Source organism: Typopeltis vanoorti, chromosome 17 (genome assembly GCF_054136105.1).
Source record: "Typopeltis vanoorti isolate ZY-2024b chromosome 17, IOZ_Tvanoo_1.0, whole genome shotgun sequence".
Lineage (NCBI taxonomy): Eukaryota > Metazoa > Arthropoda > Arachnida > Uropygi > Thelyphonidae > Typopeltis > Typopeltis vanoorti.
Genome location: NC_143565.1, coordinates 114,122,168 through 114,142,001, shown reverse-complemented (window position 1 = coordinate 114,142,001; position 19,834 = coordinate 114,122,168). Strand labels below are relative to the sequence as shown.

The 19,834-nt window shown below is 34.3% G+C and overlaps 1 protein-coding gene across 2 annotated transcripts in view; it reads left to right on the top strand.

The window, feature by feature from the left end:
* Msh6 (DNA mismatch repair protein Msh6) overlaps positions 1-19,834 on the top strand; it is a 429,489-nt gene that overhangs the window by 117,627 nt on the left and 292,028 nt on the right. For both annotated transcript variants that reach the window (XM_090406801.1, XM_090406800.1), the window contains exons 7-8: positions 46-131; positions 18,184-18,271. In XM_090406801.1, coding sequence (XP_090262927.1) covers positions 46-131; positions 18,184-18,271 — 174 coding nt within the window. The remainder of the gene's footprint in view (positions 1-45; positions 132-18,183; positions 18,272-19,834) is intronic.

Below are 19,834 nucleotides of genomic sequence, written 5' to 3'. Positions count from 1 at the left end.
TTTTTATTCTACCATATTTTTTTAAATGAAATATATTTTACATAGGATTCAAAGCCAAGTGTAACATCACCTGAAGGAGAAAAGGTTTGGACACACCTTAAACTAGATTGGCTACAGGATGGAAATAGAAAGTAAGCATTAAAAGGATGAATTAAAAATGCATAACTTTGTCAAGTGAAAATAGTGTGTGTGTGTCAGAAAATCAAATTTTTGTTTTACAGAAGAGATAGTCAACTTTCACTATAGCAAACACTATAATGAATTACTGAGATGTCCCAACAAAAATGACACATGTACATTGCTGTGCTAAAAGAAATTCATTATAGCAAGCTATCTACTGTAACAGAGCTAGATTTAACAGTAGCTGTTAAATCTGGCTCTGTCATATCTGAAGGAGAAAAGGGTTGAGATATACCTGAAACTTCATTGGATGGAATGTAGGCTTTAAAAGGATGAATTAAGAGGGAGAGAAAAATTGTATAAATTTGCCATTTGTAAATAGCTTCTACTCCTTCCCAAGATAACATGACTTTTCAGGTCGATGCTTTCGTTTTTAGGGAACTTATTTTTATTTTATAAAAGAAATATGTTCAGAATACAATTGACTGTTACTATAGCAAACATGCTATAACAAACACGTTCACTACAACAAACTACAAAAAAAGTCTCAACCATAAGTACTATTGGTGTGATATAATGCTGTGCTAAGAGAAATTCACTATAGCAAAACTATCCACTATAACATTGTAATTCCCATAGCCAACTCTCTCTCTCACTGCATCATAGCCATCTTGTAGAATCCACAAATTGGCTGTGCAGTGAGTGAAAGAGTTGGCTGTACATCCTATATATGGACAATATGCCTCACAAGTTGCTTCTACACTAATCTACTTGATCCATCCCAACTGCTGTGATTGAACCACTGTTTTTTTCTGATTTTGTCAATTTTTGTTTAACTATGCCATTAATTATGTTTTGTAGTATTTATTATTAAAAAGATACTTTTCCAAAATAGTTCATTTTATTCTTCTGCATTTAGAATCAACATAAATTTATTTGAGGAGGACAAAATGATACTTTGTCTCTCTCAGCTAACTTTTGCACCAGTAAATCATCTGAATTTTACATTGTGAAAATTGTTTCAGAGAACTACATATATTGATAATCAAACTGATTTTTTTATGGGCATACTGTAAATAGAATTCAGCACAATAGTTTAGTTCTTGCATAGGCACTTTGAGTGAGATGATGTTAGTGCCTTGTGTCAAAAATTTGAAAATAGAACAGTGGGTAGTGATAAAATTTTGTTTTAAACTGGGCATATCTGCCTTGGAAACATTTTAATGTGAAAATGTGAAAAAACATTCATGAGATTGATTGTTGACACTTGGATGATTGCACAGATATTAAATATCAGAAAGGAAGCAGCCTGTGAAATTTTGCTAGAAAATTTAAGGAAAAGAAAGAATTGTTGCTATTCATATCTCATTCTTGAACTCTTGAGCAGATAGAGAGAGAGAGAGAGAGAGAGCATTTCTTGCTGTGAAAATTGCATTGAAATTGTTGAACAAGATTATGCCATTTTATTTAGAATTACGACTGGTGAGAATCCTGGTAATTCGAATACTACATGAAGCTAAATTTCAAGGCATTAATAACAATTGCCAACATCTCCAAGACCACAAAAAGGTTTGACTGCAGAAGTATCAAGTCAAAACAGTGCTGATTGTTTTCTCCGACATTCAAGGAATTTGTTCTAAAGGACAAAATGGTTAAAAGTCAGTACAATTTCCATGTCATGCAATGTCTGACACTACACCCCTCTGAGACATGAGAGGAGAGTAGTACTGAACAACCAGCTGGCCATTGCTACATGACAATCTGTTAGATGCAAAACAGTTTTCTTCTTCCAAATCCACCGCAGTGCTTTTGCCAGGTTTGCACTGGCAGACTTATTTCTATAAAATTAAGGAAGCTATAACCATGTTAAGAATAATTAGTTTCATTTCCCTATTGCCTGATCTCTAGTAGGAAAAAACCCCATCAAAGCTATATCCTATTTATAACATCACCAGAGACCAAATTCACATTGATACTTTTAATACAACATTAGTGGTGACCTAATCAGTAATTTAGCATTAGTATTAAGGCAGATATTCTCGATTAATAGTCCTAATTTATAATTTAAAATTAACTTTTAAACCAAAGGGTTATGTGAGTAGAATAGGGGGCCAACCGTATTCTTGGGATTTTTAAACTATCACTATTGTTAAGAATAGGATGGTTGATAAGAATTTCACAGGCCTCTTTAAATTTGCATTTATGCCACATTTTGGTGTGATGTAGTGAACAGGTATATTTCTATCAATTCTGTGTAGAATATTCAGGGCATGATCAGAAAGGCCAGATTTTTCATAATATTAAATTTATTGTGTTGTTTATGTTTCATTTTTCTGATAGGAACAGTGCATCCAGTTTCAACTTATATAAGGCAAATTAAAGGTCAATGAATTGAGTAAGTTCTTTAATTTTGCAGGAGGTTTAAAGGCAGCATTAAGGTTGTATATCTGTAGTATTCTGTTTATTTTATTTATTATCCATTTAATGTATGAAATGGATAGTTTTATTGTAATCCAGTTTATTTTTGTTTTCCAGTGGAATCTTGTGAAGATTTTTGTTGATAGTATTTGTACTATTTGTACTGTAACCATTTTTCAGGAAGGTATTGCTGTTAACTTTTAATTCCTATTTAAGTGCTTGCTCACTGGAGCAAATCTTTAAAGCCCCCTTTTTAGTGTGTTAATGACACCTAGTTTTTGTGTAAGGTGGTCGTAAGAGTGTATATATATTGGCCAATATGTGTAGGCTTGTGGCAAACCGTGAATAAAAGACTGCAGTAGGGAAGATATGTGACAAGTGAATCAGAAATGGAAGTGTGTTCTGACTCTCAATTTCAGTTGTGAATTGTATGTGTTTGTGTTGTTTGTTTAGGTGGCTGAGAAAGTGTCAAATGTTCAGCAACCATGGGGCCAGATAACGAAAACATTGTCAATGTATGTAAGCTAGACTTTGGGTTTTAAAATAAAGGCATCTGGAGCATGTTGCTCAAAAGTTTCCATATAAAAATTAGCAATTTTTGGTGGGTGGGGGGGGGGATAATGCTGAGCACGTGGTTGTGCCTTCTAGTGCATTGGCAAAGCACTGTGATATTGGTCTGGAAATTCATTTTGTACAAGAAGAATTGTGTCATTGATCAGTACATTTGTGAAAAGGACAATCAAAACCAACTAGTAAATCACTTTTTTTTCAAGTGTGATATCCTTATTTTTGTTAACAAAGTGTTGTGTGTTTTTAATATAGAAGAGGGACCTACCAACTCCTTGAGTGTTGATGCTAGGTGATAATTGGGGCGACACCTTCAACTGTCGGCTGAATGAGTATGTTTTGTTTGTGAAACTTGGGTAAACCATAAATTCTTGAGGAACGAGCATAGTGAGAAAGTAGTTTTTTAACTGTGTCTGCAGGTCTGGACTGATTTAAGTAATTCTTCAGTTTTCTTTTAATTCAAATAGTCGGGTGGTATTTCACACAATGACGGGTATATTTCACAAGTTGATAGGTGCTGTTGTCTGAGAATAATTGATTCATTTTTTCTAGGTAAGCTGTTCAGTTTAAAATAACTGTGGCACTGCCTTTATCAACTCTGGTAATTGAGATGTCCTGACTTGCTTTTAAAGATTTCCCAGTTGCTAATTCAGTTGTGGTGAGGTTTCAGTTAAGTGGATAATAAATAGAGCATTATTTCAAAGCCGAATACAGAAACTAGGAAAGTTTCATTAAAAAAAAAAAAAAAGTTGACCAGAGAGCTTACAGGAATACAATCACCAGTATTCATGAGTTGCCTTAGAGCAGACCAGTTAGAAGACAGGCGTTTCCCAAGCGTCTGTATATTCGCTTTCTGTTGGTCCATTTTGATAAGCTTTCACTGACCTGACAGCTGTTTCGAACTAGTTGGTTCTCCTCAGAGACTGGTCAGAACCCTTAAAAGAGCAATAACACCCAGCAATATCATAAACCTAATCAAACTAGTAATATCAGCAAACTTCTTTAAATTTAACAATAACATTTATATCCAAATTTTTGGACTCGCTATGGGCCAAAATATTAGATTCACTATAGAAATAGAACATGAAAAATGCATAAATTTCCTAAACCTGATATTAATTAGAACAAACAACAAAATAGCCATAAAAATATTCCACAAACCCACACATAGGAAACTACCTCCACTTTAACACATACCATCCTTATTCTATTAAAAAATCAGTCATCCTAGCACAATTTATAAATGCTTACAAATTTTCAACTACACATAAGTATCTAAATACAGAAATAAAGAAATTAACACAGATTTTTAAAAACTGAAATTACCCAACACAGCTAATAAATTATGCCAATAAAACAGCTAAAACCTGTCAAAACAATCCAACATCCAGAACACATACAGAGCCTACAAATACATTTCAAACACACCAACTACAAGTTGGTATTCACCACAAACCAACAGTTGGGAACACTTCTAAAACCTACAAAATCTCTCACACACACAAAGAAATACTAGAACAGTATGACATAGTTTACGAATTTCCTTGCCAACAAGACTGTGATGTTACCTATACAGGTTCTGCAATCAGATCTTTATGAGCAAGACTACAATTACACTTCCATGACTGCCACATATACCAATTCCAGAACATTTTAACAATAAAAAATGAAACAACCAAAAAAAAAACAGAATAGAAAACACAGGAAAAGCAGAAATAGCAGTCCATGCCCTTGAATAGAAACATACTCTGCAAATCGAAAAAGCCATAATAATGGATATACAAGAAAACAAAACAGTGCTTAGAATATTGGAAACTATAGCCATAAAATGTGACAAAACCTCAATGTCCACTACCCCTACATAATCTCTGAGAGTTGGAAGCTCCAAAATATAAAAATTAGGTCCCGACTCCAACCAAAAAACAACACAGATACATGAAAGACAAAAACGCCAAGCTGGCATGACATAGCCTCCACTTTCCCCAGAGGTGTGATGAGCAGACTTTTGATGAATGTATCTGCCAGTAAAGGTAGGTTTTCTGATAAACACTGGTTGATAAATTACCAGAGATGTGTAAGAAGGATGTCAAGAATGGTAAACTACCAGCCTTTTCTTTTTTCCATGGTGAATTGAATGCATGGGTGAAAGCTATTGATCTGTTGTAGGAAAGTGCATTTTCAGAATGAAGCCAAACAGCAAAGACATGATCAACATAACGAAACCAGTGAGTGGGTTGGGGATGAATGGATGAGAACAAGGTATCTTACAGATGGTTCAAAAAATAGTTTGCCAAAGATGGAGACAGAAGGCTACCTTGGCAGTACCTTCAACTTGTCTACAGATCTTGTTTTTCCAGCTGAAATATCCTGATTGTATGACAAATTCAAAAGTGTCTGCAATATCAGGAGGGTATTCATCATATAGTATATTAACAGTGTCAGATAATGGAATGTTGATAAAGAGGGAAACAATGTCAAAGCTGACTAACAAATCTGACTTTTGTATTTGAATGTCCTTGATTTTCTCAAGAAAATGTGTGGAATTCTTGGTGAATGATCTGGATTGTCCAGTATGAGCAGATAATAAACGTGACAGAAATTTATCAATTCTATAGGTGGGAGAGTCGATACAATTCAAGATGGGTCTTACTGGATAACCTTCTTTATGAATTTTTGGGAGGCCATATAAACGAGTTCTTCCAAAATGAGTGCACAACTTGTCCAAAGTATTTTGATCCCAACTAACATTTTCATCAAGCGACTTATTTAATTGTTTAATTTGCGTTTTTGTAGGGTTATAACTAATTAGCTTATAACTAAGTTATAACTAATAGGTGGAGGATACCTCCACCTATCGGATTTGTTAGTCAGCTTTGACATTGTTTCCCTTTACCAACATCCCATTATATGGCACTGTTAATTTACTATATGATGATTACCCTACTGATATTGCAAAGATTTTTGAATATGTTATGTAGTCAGAATATTTCTGCTGGAAAAAGAAGATCTAGAGACAAGTTGAAGGTACTGTCATGGGTGGCCCTCTGTCTCCACCTTTGGCAAACTATTATTTGAACAACAATCTGGAAGATACCTTGTTCTCATCCATTCAGCCCCAACCCTCTCATTGGTTTCGTTATGTCGATGATGTCTTTGCTGTTTGGCCTCGTTCTGAAAATGAACTTACTAGTTTCCTACAACAGATCAGTAGCCTTCACCCATACATTCAATTCACTGTGGAAAAAGAAAAGGCTGGTAGTTTACCATTCTTGGACACGCTTATGCACACAGCCTCCAGTAATTTATCAACCAGTATTTATCGAAAACCTTCCTTTACTGGCAGATGCATTCATCAAAAGTCTGCTCATCACATCTCTTCAAAAAATTGGTGTTATTAAGTCCTTAATTAATAGTGCACATAACGTGTGCTCCTCTCCCTCAAGCTTATAACAAGAACTTCTCACTATCAAAATGTTAATGGAATTTTACAACCCCAATCAAATTCAGCAGATAATTGACTCCTGTATTCCAACACCTCAGGATTTTTCAACACACTGCAGGGTTCCAATCCCTTATATTTCTGGAATTTTTTAACCGATTGGTAGAATTTTGAAGAAGTATCATATCATTCCCACATTTTCCTATCAACAAAATTTCTCATCTGTTGCCATCTACAAAAGACAAACTGTCACCTCTATCATTAGCATTACCAGATACCTTGTGAATGTAATCTAACATATTTTGGGCAGACAGGCCATTCTGTTAATGGAGCTGTACTTATTGGTTCAGTTTTGAATTACTACTTCTGCTGATGCTCACGCCAAAAATACTCTTATATTGTAACAGCATTGTATCTGTCTTCCATTTAATCTTATGCAAAGCAAAAAGGTGTCTAGTACATTGTGTGCATTTCGTAGCCTTGTGTAGATATTAACACAACTTTCTGCTGGCCTGTAATAGGCTGTAGTCATAGGAGAATGGATAAAGATTTACTGAATGTGGATTAAAGTGATGTGAAGATTGTACTTATTTAGCACTTTATCTTTCTATTCAGATGTATCCCACATACAAGAGATGGTAATAGTTTTGCTGTTGTCTTGTATGTCAAGGGAAGGGTGGAGAGGGGAGCATGTAGCATTTTATCAAAAATCATTGCGATTAAAAACAAACAAACAAATATATTATTTGCATAGGAGTGAATTTGCTTTCTGTCATTACAATTCAAAACATTTATTATCAGTTGCTTTCATTTTGTACAACAGTATTTGAATTTATAAATAATATAATTTAAAAAAATATTGCAATGTTTGAAGGCAAAGAAATTAACTACTTGCATTTTAACTCAGCATTTTACATATCATTTTGCTTTGCTTCAACATGTTATTTTGGTTTAACCATAATCAAGAATATAAAACTAAATATGTATATGGGGGATGGGAATCGGATCTATCTCTCATCTACAGAAATAGCACTTAATTAGTAGTTGATTTTCATAGTGAAATTAAGAACCTGTGAAAGTGGATAAGCCTTTAGTATATGGAAGGTGAAGAATTTAATCTGTCACACTATATTCCATGAAAGGTGTTAAAAATTGTAAAATAAAAAATTAAAATAATTCATTTGTAGTCTCATTGGTAAGCTCTGAAGAAAACATTGACTGATTCGTCTAGGGAGGCATGTTGCGAAATTGTCTGCAAGGATAGAAAAATAAGAACACTGTGGTGGACACAAGAAATTAAAGAAGCAATTCTGGAAAAGAAGAAAGCATACCAAAAGTTCCTAGCAAATGAGTTGGCAGATGTCTTAAAAGGATACAGAGAAACACTTAAATGAGTTAAACTAAGTATAAAACCTAAACGAAAGTAATGATATAGAAGATAAATATCAGGAAGGTGGAAAAATGAAAATATCAAGGCTATTGAAAAAGCTTGAAATGAGGGAAAGAACTGTAAAAGGAATTGCCAGGAATAAAAGATGATAAAGTTGACACGAAAACTGAAGGTATTCTAGATATCTGGAGTAATTACTTTGGAAGATTGCTACATAAAATAGCAGTGACAGCATGGTGGTAGAAAACATTCAAAGAGGAATGCAATCAGGTGTACATATCAATATTGAAGGATAAAGCTATTGGAAGTGTGAAAAAGTAGGTGTTATGTTCTCCCCAGGACCTTTTGAATGGGCAAACCACCCTGCTGGTTTTACTGACCGCCCTGCTAATTAATGTTGTGAATTGACATGGCTAAATAATGACCAAGAATGGAAAAATAAAATTTTTAATTAATAGTGATGAGAAATTGAACCAGAGAGTCTCGACACTCGTGAGACCAGCTCAATTTCTTGCATTGCAAGCCAATCTCGAGAGCTTCGGATATTCACTTTGATGCACACCATTCCGTACACGGAAGAAGACAAAAATCGGGATCTCGAATACAACAATATCGGTTGCAAAGAAGATCTTTTACGAAAGAGACATAATTTTGATGTTTGAAAGAAATAAATTGAAAATTGAGCGAATTCGAATCGAAGGCAAAAATCGATGTTAAAAATCTACATTTATTTTTCTTAATAATGGTTTTTGTGTGAAGATCACGAGTCAAGTATTTAATATTTTATTTGGTAAAAAAAAATAGGCCTGCGTATCAAATATAGTTGTGATCTCGGGGAATTCTCGAAACTCTCGAGGACTATGACATCAGTCTCGAGTGATACCAATTCCCATTCCTAGTAATTAATACTTATAAATAGTAAAATTGCGACATAACACGCATTATGTGTCTCGGGTATTAATGTCAGTGCACAATTCAGTGATTTGTTCTGATTAATTTAATAACAATGATATTTTGTATTTATTAAATTATCCCATAATGAGTAAAAAGTCAAGTCAGAAAACAACACTCTTGAGTTATTTTAAGAAAGATGAAACCGATAAGCATGGTAGCGAAGACGACAAACCAACAACAGAATTGTCGATTTCTGCAGAGTCTCTTTCAAATGTAAAACGTGCGTATAAATACCGCTTATCGGGTATTAAGAGAGAGTGGGTTAAAAAATTTCATTGGTTAGTGGTAAAACATAATGGAATGATGTGTTCCACATGTATGAAATATGGAAAGAGACGACCCACAAACAAGGAAGTGACTTGGACTATGCAATGCACAAGACTTCGAAAAGAAAGCTTGGTTGACTATGAACAAAGCAGATTACACACTGATTCTTGTTTAGATATAATTGAAAAACGTATACTAGAAGAAATTGGAATACGGCAAATTGAAAAATCAATTTAAATTTTGAATAACTTGCAGAGAGATGCTTTTCTGGGAGCTTTAGGATCTATGTATTGGTTAGCGAAAAATGAGTTACCACATACTACATTATTTGAAAAATTGCTTGAGCATTGCAAGGCTATGAGCTATCCTACTTAGAACATCTTAATGTTGGTAAAAATTCATGTTATACCTCAGAATGAATAATGCAAGAGTTGATTGATATTTTAGCATCAGAAATTAGATCTGAAATACCAAAAAATATACATTCTGCAAATTATTTCAGTGTTTTATGTGATCAAACTACAGACATCTTGGTTTTAAAACAGCTGATTGTGTACATTAAATATGTTTGTCAACTTAGAAAAGAGGTCAGGGTTAGTTTTGTATCAACTTGTGATATCATTGATGAAAAAGCTGAGACTATAACTAACAAAGTAATTGAAACCCTTGACAGTCTAGGCTTAAAAATATGCTGAACAGTCCTCAGATTAAACTTAAAATGGCTAGTGACACTAGATGGCTGTCTCATGATTCTGCAATAGTCTCTAAGAGAATGCATGGTGAGTGTTATAGCTGCATTGGAAAGAGAGGCCACCAAACAAAATGATATCACAGCTGAAGGTTGAAGTAAATATATCTGAACATACAATTTCATAGCTTCACTAATGATGTATTCAGATGTTACTGCATTTATCTAACTTGTCTAAATAATGGCAAAGGCAAGATGTTGACTTAACTGAAATAAAGCCAGTCTTAGAAGCCAGAAAACTACCCATCATGGAATTGAAAGACACTCCTGGCAGTTGTTTTCAAAATCTTCATCAGCATCTTTCAGGTGAATGGTCAGATCTTCACATTGATTATTCAGATTCTAATGTTATTACGTTTAAGACTACGATATATGATAAATACATAGGCACAGTTATTAAACACCTAGAAGCAAGATTTCCAGATATGCTAATTATTTCCTGCTTTTCAATGCAGAAATTCATGATCAACGTGAGGCTTCTGAGATTCTTTTTGATTATTATTCTAGAAATGGAAGTCCTGCAGTTTTAAACTATGACAGTACTAAACTAGAATGGGCAGTTGCATCAAAAATGATTAATGGACAATCATACAAAAATCTAGATCCAAGACAAATACTGCTGAAATTAGCAACAACATCTGAGCTCAAAGACTCTTTTCCAAATTTAGCAAAACTAGCTGCTGTTGGACTGGCCATACTTGTTAGCACAGCTGAATGTGAAAGGGGTTTCTCTGTATTAAAAAGGATAAAAACCTGTATGAGGAATCACATCAGTGAGAATACTCTAAATAATCTGATGCTGATTTCACTGAAGGGACTAGATCCAACAGATTTTAATTATGAAAAGCTGCTGACAACTGGGTTTCTAAGAAGAAGAGAAGAATTAATGTATAGAATTTTAAGCTGTGAGCATTACAAGGTTTTTCTGTAAACTAATGCTGCGCCACTGTAAATGTATGCTGGTTTCTATCCTGTCACTACTGCGCTATTGTAATAATGTTATTATTTATTTATTACTTGTAATGTCTTTTGCTCTATACTTTCTATATTATCTATATCTTTATATGCCATTATTCCATTTTAGCTGTGCGCACTTTCTCTCTCTGAATCTTTCTTGCTTGTATTATTATGTACTATGTTTATCTACTCTTCGCACTACGAGTCTTATGCCTAAGATACTAGAAAATTTATTTAATTTAGACTGCACCACTAATATCATTTAATTAACATAAAACTCAATAATACGGCCGGCAGATTTCTCTCTCTAATACAAATTCCTTCAATAAAACTTTACACATACAGTCGTGGTCTATTCGTTTACTTAACTTTATGCTTCGGCTATCTCACTTAGTTTCCCACTCGCAAGTCCGATTTATTTAGGAGCAGTGCAGTTGTAAAAATAAACAAACAGGCAGCACTCTTTGAACAAAAAGAACAAACCAATTTATTTACATTACTATGAAATACATAAATTTAAACATTAGGGAGATTGCTTTCCATCCATTTTATAAAATCTTTAGCATAAATTATAACCTATTTACTTTAATACTAATTAACTTCTTTAACTCACAATCTTATTTACTCTCCACTTACAAATTCAACTTATTAAACTTCTAGTTTACTTGCAAAGAGGTTAGCTAACTCTCTGTTAAGTTATCGTTACAAATTTTATATCAGCTTTCAATATGCCAATCGATTCTCTTAATGACAATTCTTGCTACTATTGAACAGTCTCTTAAAAGTCCATCTACAACCTGCTATGAGAGGGAATATACAAAAGGTTTTAACTTACAAAAGACTCTACATTGCACATTCAGTCAAAAGTCTTTCACTACAGTCTTATGGCATTTCTTTCATCTCAGATCTTGAGCTTCCTCAGGAATGCCTGGCTTCAGTAATATATCTCAACGGGAAAATAGTGGGCTGCGAACTATGACTGGCAAAAGGTTGTTCTCCCACAGTGAAAAAGGAAATCTTCCGAGTGAAGTTGCTTAAGGTAATTTATGTCGCCTTTTCTCCTCTGCTTTGGCTCGCTGAAAATGCCTGGACGACTGCCGTCTCAAGTAGCTTGAACTCCCACCTCTAAGAAACTGTAATTGCCGCCAGCTGACTCTCTTACAGACTCCCGAATCTGTTCCCTCTCTCTCTGGCGATGGCTGGAAGCCCTTCCAATAACTAAAACTGCTGCCAACTCTCTGCTTCACGAATTTACATCAGCTTTTCTCCTCTGGCTTGGGATCACCAAAATGCCTGGACGACTAGAAGCTCTCTCTCTCTCTCTCTGGCGACTTCTGGATCCGGGAAGCCCTTTATGCTAGGCTCAGTCTTTTTTTATTATCCTTCTCTGAGACCTCGCACGAAGTTTGTAACCCCGAAGAATTCGGCATGATTCTTTCATCTTAAGTTTCAAGTTCGATCCACCATTTGTTCTCTTCTGTGCTATCTTTTGATTGTAAGTTGCCAGTCATCCGAAAGTTGTTTGAACCTTTCAGACTGACTTCGGAGATGTTTACGTGCAGAGCTTGTAAGCCCTTCTCATACACACAAAGTTTATAAACAACCTTTCTTATGCCACCATCTAGATCTATTACATACAGCTCCGGCGGCAGAACCTTGCCTTTGTTTTTAACTCTAAAATATTCTTATTAAAGCAGTATACACACAGTTAATTTCTAGAGAGTTATTTACAATAATATCTAATACAAAATATACAGAGACAAACAAGGTTATTTTTTTACAACATTTTTATGGGACTTTACCTATGTAAAAATTGATGTAAAGCGCTTTGATATTTTTAAGCTACATCAATTTTTTACATTTCATTACTTAATGAGAAAATAAGAAAAATCCTAGTCTTGTTTGTTATAATTACTATATAAAATATTATCCTTGTTTGAAGTAATTTCTAATAAAATTAATATTTTAATTTGTTATGAAAAAGGTCTTTCTTAACTCATTCAAAATTTTTGTACACCCAACTAATGCTTCATTCCACTCGGCTGGTAAAAATTTCTGGGGAGAACACTAAGGTGGATTATGATATTCTTTTTTGAATATCATAATATTGAAAAAAAAATGTTCAAATATGGAGGTATAAATTGCAGTGGCTGCACCGCATAATTCAGAGGGCCTGGTCAGTAGGTCAAATTCCTGATGATTGGAGTAGCTCTCTTACAGGTCAGTCTATAAAAAGAGGAATATGCTCAGTGTGAGAATTACAGAGGAATTTTTCTACTTAGTATTCCAGGTAAGATTTATTCCAGTATTCCAGGTTTATGCAAGCATACTTGTGGAAGAAAAACATGAAGCAGCACATGCTAGGTTGTTGCTAGATAGAGGTTATCAAGATCAAATTTTCACTCTACAACAAATAGTTGAGAAATCATGGGAATATGTAACAAGGATCTGTATGTAAGTTTTGTAGTCCTTGAAAAGGCATATAGCAAAGTGCCTAGAGAAATGCTTTTCATTGAAGGCTACAGTGGTAAAATGGAACATCGTACTGAGCTATACAGGGTGTTCGGGATAAATTTGACATATTTATAATTAATTATATTTTTCCGTAAGTTACATGTATTAACACACACTTCTCTTCATTTAAAAGTTTGGACCCTTCTTCATTCATATACAAGATGTCAGAAAGGATGGATAGCTGGAACCCACCTGAATCATGGAAGAGAATAACTTGTATCATGATGATTCGTGCCCGCCATCAAAATAAGGATATTACGACTGCTGCCCAATGCTCCCTGAATACAGTAAAAACAATCAGGCATGAACTAGAGACTTGCAATGGTGACTACGAGGATGTAGCAAGAAGAAAGATCCCTAGCAGACGATCTGATTGCGTTCGTACAGCAGAATTCCTCGCAAATCTGCAGGAACAGGTGTTGAAGAACCCTGGCATTGGAATTCGGGCTTTGTTCGTGGAGTTGCTAACTGTAGTCAAGCCCTGGATAACAAGGGTAGCCAATGGTCGGCCGTATGTATGGCAGCAGGATTCGGCCCCTTGCCACACCTCTGGGAAAAGTCAAAAATGGTTGTCTGAAAATTTCTACGACTTCACCAGTCCAAATGTTTGGCCTCCAAACTCCCCAGACCTTAACCCCATGGATTATTTTGTATGGGGCGCAGTTGAAAAAGACACCAATCGCACTTCCAGTAATACAAAAGCCCAGTTAATGGATAAAATTAAAACAGTTTTTGCGGCCCTTCCCAGGGAGACTGTAGCATCAGCTTGTTCGAGGTTCCGAAGCAGAATTGAAGCTGTGATCGATGCTAATGGTGGTTATTTTGAGTAAATCTTGTTGATAGTATTGTAATTAACTCTGCCTGTAATGTTTTTTTGTCAATTCATTAAATTTAATAGATACAAAGAAGATTTTCTTTTTCCTTACGAAACTGTCAAATTTATCCCGAACACCCTGTATATTGCTATATTAAGTTGTAAGTTAGCATTTAAAAATAAAAGAAATACAGGAAGATAGTTTAATATAAAATCAGGGGTAAGACAAGGATGCACACTATCTCCATTCTTGGTACATAATAAATAACGGAAAAAACTCACGTAGAAAGATTATTTATTAGTATAATTTTCGCCTGTGTGTCACAGCCATCTTCAGTACATTAAGCTCAAAATTAAACACTAACTGACAATTCCAAAAAGCACCACCTAAGTAGCTGGTGTAAGATAACTGAAAAGGTCAATAACTTTCCTAAAAAAAAAAAAAAAAAAAAAAAAAAAAATTAATACAATAAAAAGTTAGGAAAGATAATTCTCTTATAGATAATGTATCTACAATTTACATGGAATGAAGATAAAAAAAAAAAAACCTAAAACCTTCTTCAGTCGTCCACCTAGATTGTATGGTCTTCCGAAAGTTCATAAACCAGGTATTCCGTTGAGACCAGTCGTAGATTGTATAGGTTGCCCCACTTACAAAATCTCAAAATTTTTATCAAATTTACTCTCCTCTTCCACTAGAAGAACTGATACTTATATAAAAAATACTTTGGATTTCAAAAATAAAATTTCAGATCTTCATTTGGACGTTTCTGATATCATGATCAGTTTAGATGTTGTTTCTTTATTTACAAATGTGCCTCTTTCGGAAAGTATTGAATTACTACAACAGGAATTTCCTTCGGACATTGTAAACATATTTGATTTTGTAATAAATTCTGGTTATTTTTCCTTTAAAAATAAGTTGTATCAACAAATTGAAGGAACAGCAATGGGTAATCCTCTTTCTCCTGCTATCTCCAATTTCTTTATGGAACATTTTGAACAACGTATCTTTGACAATATTTCTCCCAGACCTACGCATTGGTTCAGATATGTCGATGACATTTTTGCTGTATGGAATGGCTCTTCTGATGAACTTCAACAATTTCTCACTAAGTTAAACGCATTTCATCCTAGGATCAAGTTTACCCTAGAAGTAGAATCAAATAAGCAGTTAGCCTTTTTAGATCTTCTAATTCTTCGCCAACCAGATGGTAACCTACATTTCTCAGTTTATAGAAAGAAGACTCATACAGGCCATTATATCCATGCGGAATCTCATCACCATCCCAGTCAAAAGGCAGGAACTATTAAAACACTGGTTCATCGGTCCCACTCCTTTTGTTCTACAGACGATCTTTTACAGAAAGAACTACAATACATAACTTTTTCTTTTCTATCTAATGGTTATAAGAATTGCTTCATTAAAAGAACTTTGAGTAGTTTTAATATGTCTTCCTCTTCAAACACAGAGGATATAACGCGCATTACTATCCCTTATGTACAAGGCATCAGTGAACGTATAGCAAAAGTTTTAAAACCACTGAATATTTTTGTTGCCTTTCGACCGTTTAGAAAAATCTCCACCTTTCTCATTTCTCCTAAGGACAAGCTTCCACATCTTAATCATCCAGGTGTCTACCAGATTCCGTGCTCTTGTGGATTATCTTATTTCGGACAAACGGGAAGATCTGCCTCTATTCGGCTAGAAGAACACCAATCTTATATTGAATACTTTAAACCTGAAAAGTCTGGACTTTCTGAACATGCCATCTTCACTAGACACAGAGTTCATTGGAGAAAGACAAGATTTCTTCACAAAAGTCAGTTTCTCATGGAACGCCTTTATAAAGAAACATGTGAAACTTTACTTCATTCTCCTAACTTAAACAGATCCGACGGCTTACGTCTATCCCCTTTATGGGAGATAGTACTTTACAAATCAGCTAATCTTTCCTAATTTTTTATTGTATTAATTTTTTTTTTTTTTTTTTTTTTAAGGAAAGTTATTGACCTTTTTAGTTATCTTACACCAGCTACTTAGGTGGCGCTTTTTGGAATTGTCAGTTAGTGTTTAATTTTGAGCTTAATGTACTGAAGATGCCTGTGACACACAGGCGAAAATTATACTAATAAATAATCTTTCTACGTGAGTTTTTTCCGTTATTTATTGTGTGCCGATATGTCTACTCACGGTTTACCTCTTTTAAAACTTATCTCCATTCTTATTCATCATCTGTATGGATAGCATTATATAAGAAAGTGATATTAAACCTGATAATAGCATCAGAGATATCAAACTTAATCCTTTGCTTTATGCAGACGAGGTTGTATCCCTAAACACATCCAATACAAGTCTCCGGGATTATGTAACAAAATTGCATAACAGCCGTAACAAATTTGACATGAAAATCAGCAATAAAAAGACCAAAACTATGAAAATAGCTGGAACATTAAAAAAAAAAAAAATCAACTATTTAGATACAGTTTTCAGTGAAAATGGCAAATTAAATATAGAAATATACAACAAAACAAGCAAAACTGGTATGATGTGGAGCCAGTTGAATAAATTTATATGGAATAAGAAATTTGCAGAAACACTAAACTAGCAGTAAATAAGACAGTATTCAAACCAGTTTTAGGTTATGGATCTGAGAGATGGATTAGAAATAAAGCACTTGAACAAAGACTAGAGACTACAGATATGAGAGTTCCAAAAAAAAATTCCAAAAATGAACTGAAGGCATTGGTGGAATCATATTAAAAATGAAGATATTTTGAAGGAATTTGACACACTGTTAATATTAAAGAATGTGTGAGTATAGATAATCTAAGGTGGTATGGTCATTTAAACAGAATGGCAGAGAAAAGGTTAACAAAACAGGTGTTTGATGCAAGATTGTAGGCAAAAGAGAGTAAGACCACCAAGATCTAGGTGTTGCCTTGTTTGATTCATTCAGAAAGGCCTTAGAAGACAGAATTCTTATATGATAATATTGGAGTGATGACAAGTAACAGACTAATTTCAAGGAAAACTGTTGCTAGGATGGTAGTAATAATGTAAGCCAGGGCTGTCCACTGCCGCAGACCTCATGCAGCCCACGGTGCGATTTTGTGCGGCCTACCTGTGGATTTTGATTTTCACGATCGAAAAAATAACAATTTGAACCGAATGCATATACTTTAATTCTATCACTAATCGATAATCTTGATGTTGGTAATTTTATTTGGTGTTTTTACATCACAATATTTGAAATACACCCACGTGTTTTTCAAATATTAGACTTGTCGAAGAAGCATTCTTACTCTGTTTTGTTCCAACGTGCATGCTCCGGGCACTCACAGGGAACGTGAGCGTGTGATTAATGCGCAATTAGTATTGTTCGTTTATTCAGCTTTCGAGGTTGTGTTGCTTCTGCTCACCAAATTACTAGATATGCATTGTGATGCCACCCTCGGATAATTTTTTTTCTAATGTGGCTCTCAGATAATTTTTTTTTTTTAATGTGGCCCTAGGATTACCTAAGGTTGGATAGCCCTGATGTAAGCTTAATCATATAGTTTATAGCAGTCTATAGATCTGATATATCAGTCATCTATCATTTATCTGATATGTACTCTTGAGGCTACATATTAGGTAATTGATGATAATAATAGTAAACTTTTATAGTTTACTATATTCGGCATAAAACTCTTAGATTCCAATCTTTTAGTTTCTTATTCGGTTTTGAAATAATGTGGGGTTTAATATCCCCTTAATTTAAATAACGATAAGTAGTATTTTAACATGTATACAGAATAAACAGTATTGATCTATATTGCTATTTATGATGTCCATAGTGTCTAAAATGAGAAAATCATCAAAGATATGATTCTCACATTGATATATTCAGAAAGTTGATATTTCTATTATTTTTGGCACGTTTTAATGTAAATAGTATTGAAGTAATTAAAAAAAATAATAAAGTATATAATTTAGTAATATTTTGTTACAGAGATATTAATGGCAGGCTTCAGACACATCCTCATTATGATCCCACAACACTTCTAGTTCCAGAAAGTTTTAAAAGATCCGTCACTCCTGTAAGTTTTATTATTATGAATGAATAAATGAATGTTTAGTTAGGAAATGATTATTTATGGAAGGAGCTGAGTTTGTAATTAGAACAGATATATATACCATTTGTAAACATGATTTCATTTTACTGCATTTTTGTAGGATAGTCACATTATTTATACAAAATGTATTATTAACATGGGAGTTGCCTTAGTTTACACTACTTAGACAACTCAACTCATGATTCTGTATTCACCTTTTATTATTGCATTTAGGTTTTATTGTCCTGGCAGCTGTGCTAATGCCGAAGGTTATCTTCTCATAGCCTCAATTACTTTTGACACTTTTTTTTTTTTTTAAAAAAAACAAAGCTGGTTTACCCACTTGACCATAAAACATTAAAGGATAATTCTTATCCTTTTTATATTTCTGTTATTGATTAATAGTTTTTTTTTTTTTTTTTTTTGGTAATTACAATTTTATCATCAAACAAATGACCAGAAATATTGATATAACAGTCAATCATCTACTGGTGTGAAAGTTTTCACACATGACAAGATGTTATCATGTACAAATCATAGAACAATAACAGTATACTGTTCTTACCAATTATATGAAGAGCCAAAGACGTCAATTCGGTGACATGAACTTATTTAAGTTAAGGGATGTTACATCCCATATTGTTTCTTAGCCGAATAAGAAACTCAAAGAGTTTCATGCCGAATAACGATATAAAGTTTGTCGATTCCAAGCGTAAGCAAATACCTGGATAGTGCAACACCTGACCCATTTGGTAGTGCAAACTGAGGCAACTCATAGTAAGGGTGGAACAAGCTCCAATCATTATTCTTGGTATTTACCCATAATGTGAACTTAGCTCCTAGGAGCTGTATTACTGTTCTACATTATGAGAGAAGGTCACTACCCAGACTGATTTCAACCTTTATTGAGGTCTCATTCATCCAGGTATTTGTTTATGCTTGGAATCGCCGAATTTTATATAGTTTCTATATTTGGCATGAAACTCTTTGAGTTTCTTATTCGGCTTAGAAACAATATCGAATGTAATATCCTTTAACTTAAATAAGTTCATGTCGCCGAATTGAAGCCTTTGGCTCTTCATATAATCATCATCATCAAATTCCTGCCATGTAACTTCAAGGGGTGTACAGGATAGTACTACATGAAAAAAATTACATCATTACTAACTTCCTATCTACAATTTTCCATCAAATCAGCCTGTTACTTGTCAAGACTCCGACATGATCAGATCTTATATTTCTATCGTCTAAGGCACTTTGTACCGTATCAATCCACCTATATCTTGGTCTTCCTCTGGGTTGTTTTGCTGCCAACCTGGCAGAGAACACTTGTTTTGCTAATCTTTCTTCGCCCGTTCTGTTTAAGTGACCATACCACCTGAGATTAGCTCTGCTAACGCATTCCTGGATGCTGACAATGTCAAGTTCTTTCCTAATATCCTCGTTTTTAATATGATATTGCCATTGATGCCATCAGTTCATGCCTCTTAATCTTTCTCAGGACTCTCATATCTGCAGTCTATAGTCTTTGGTCAAGTGTTTTACTTC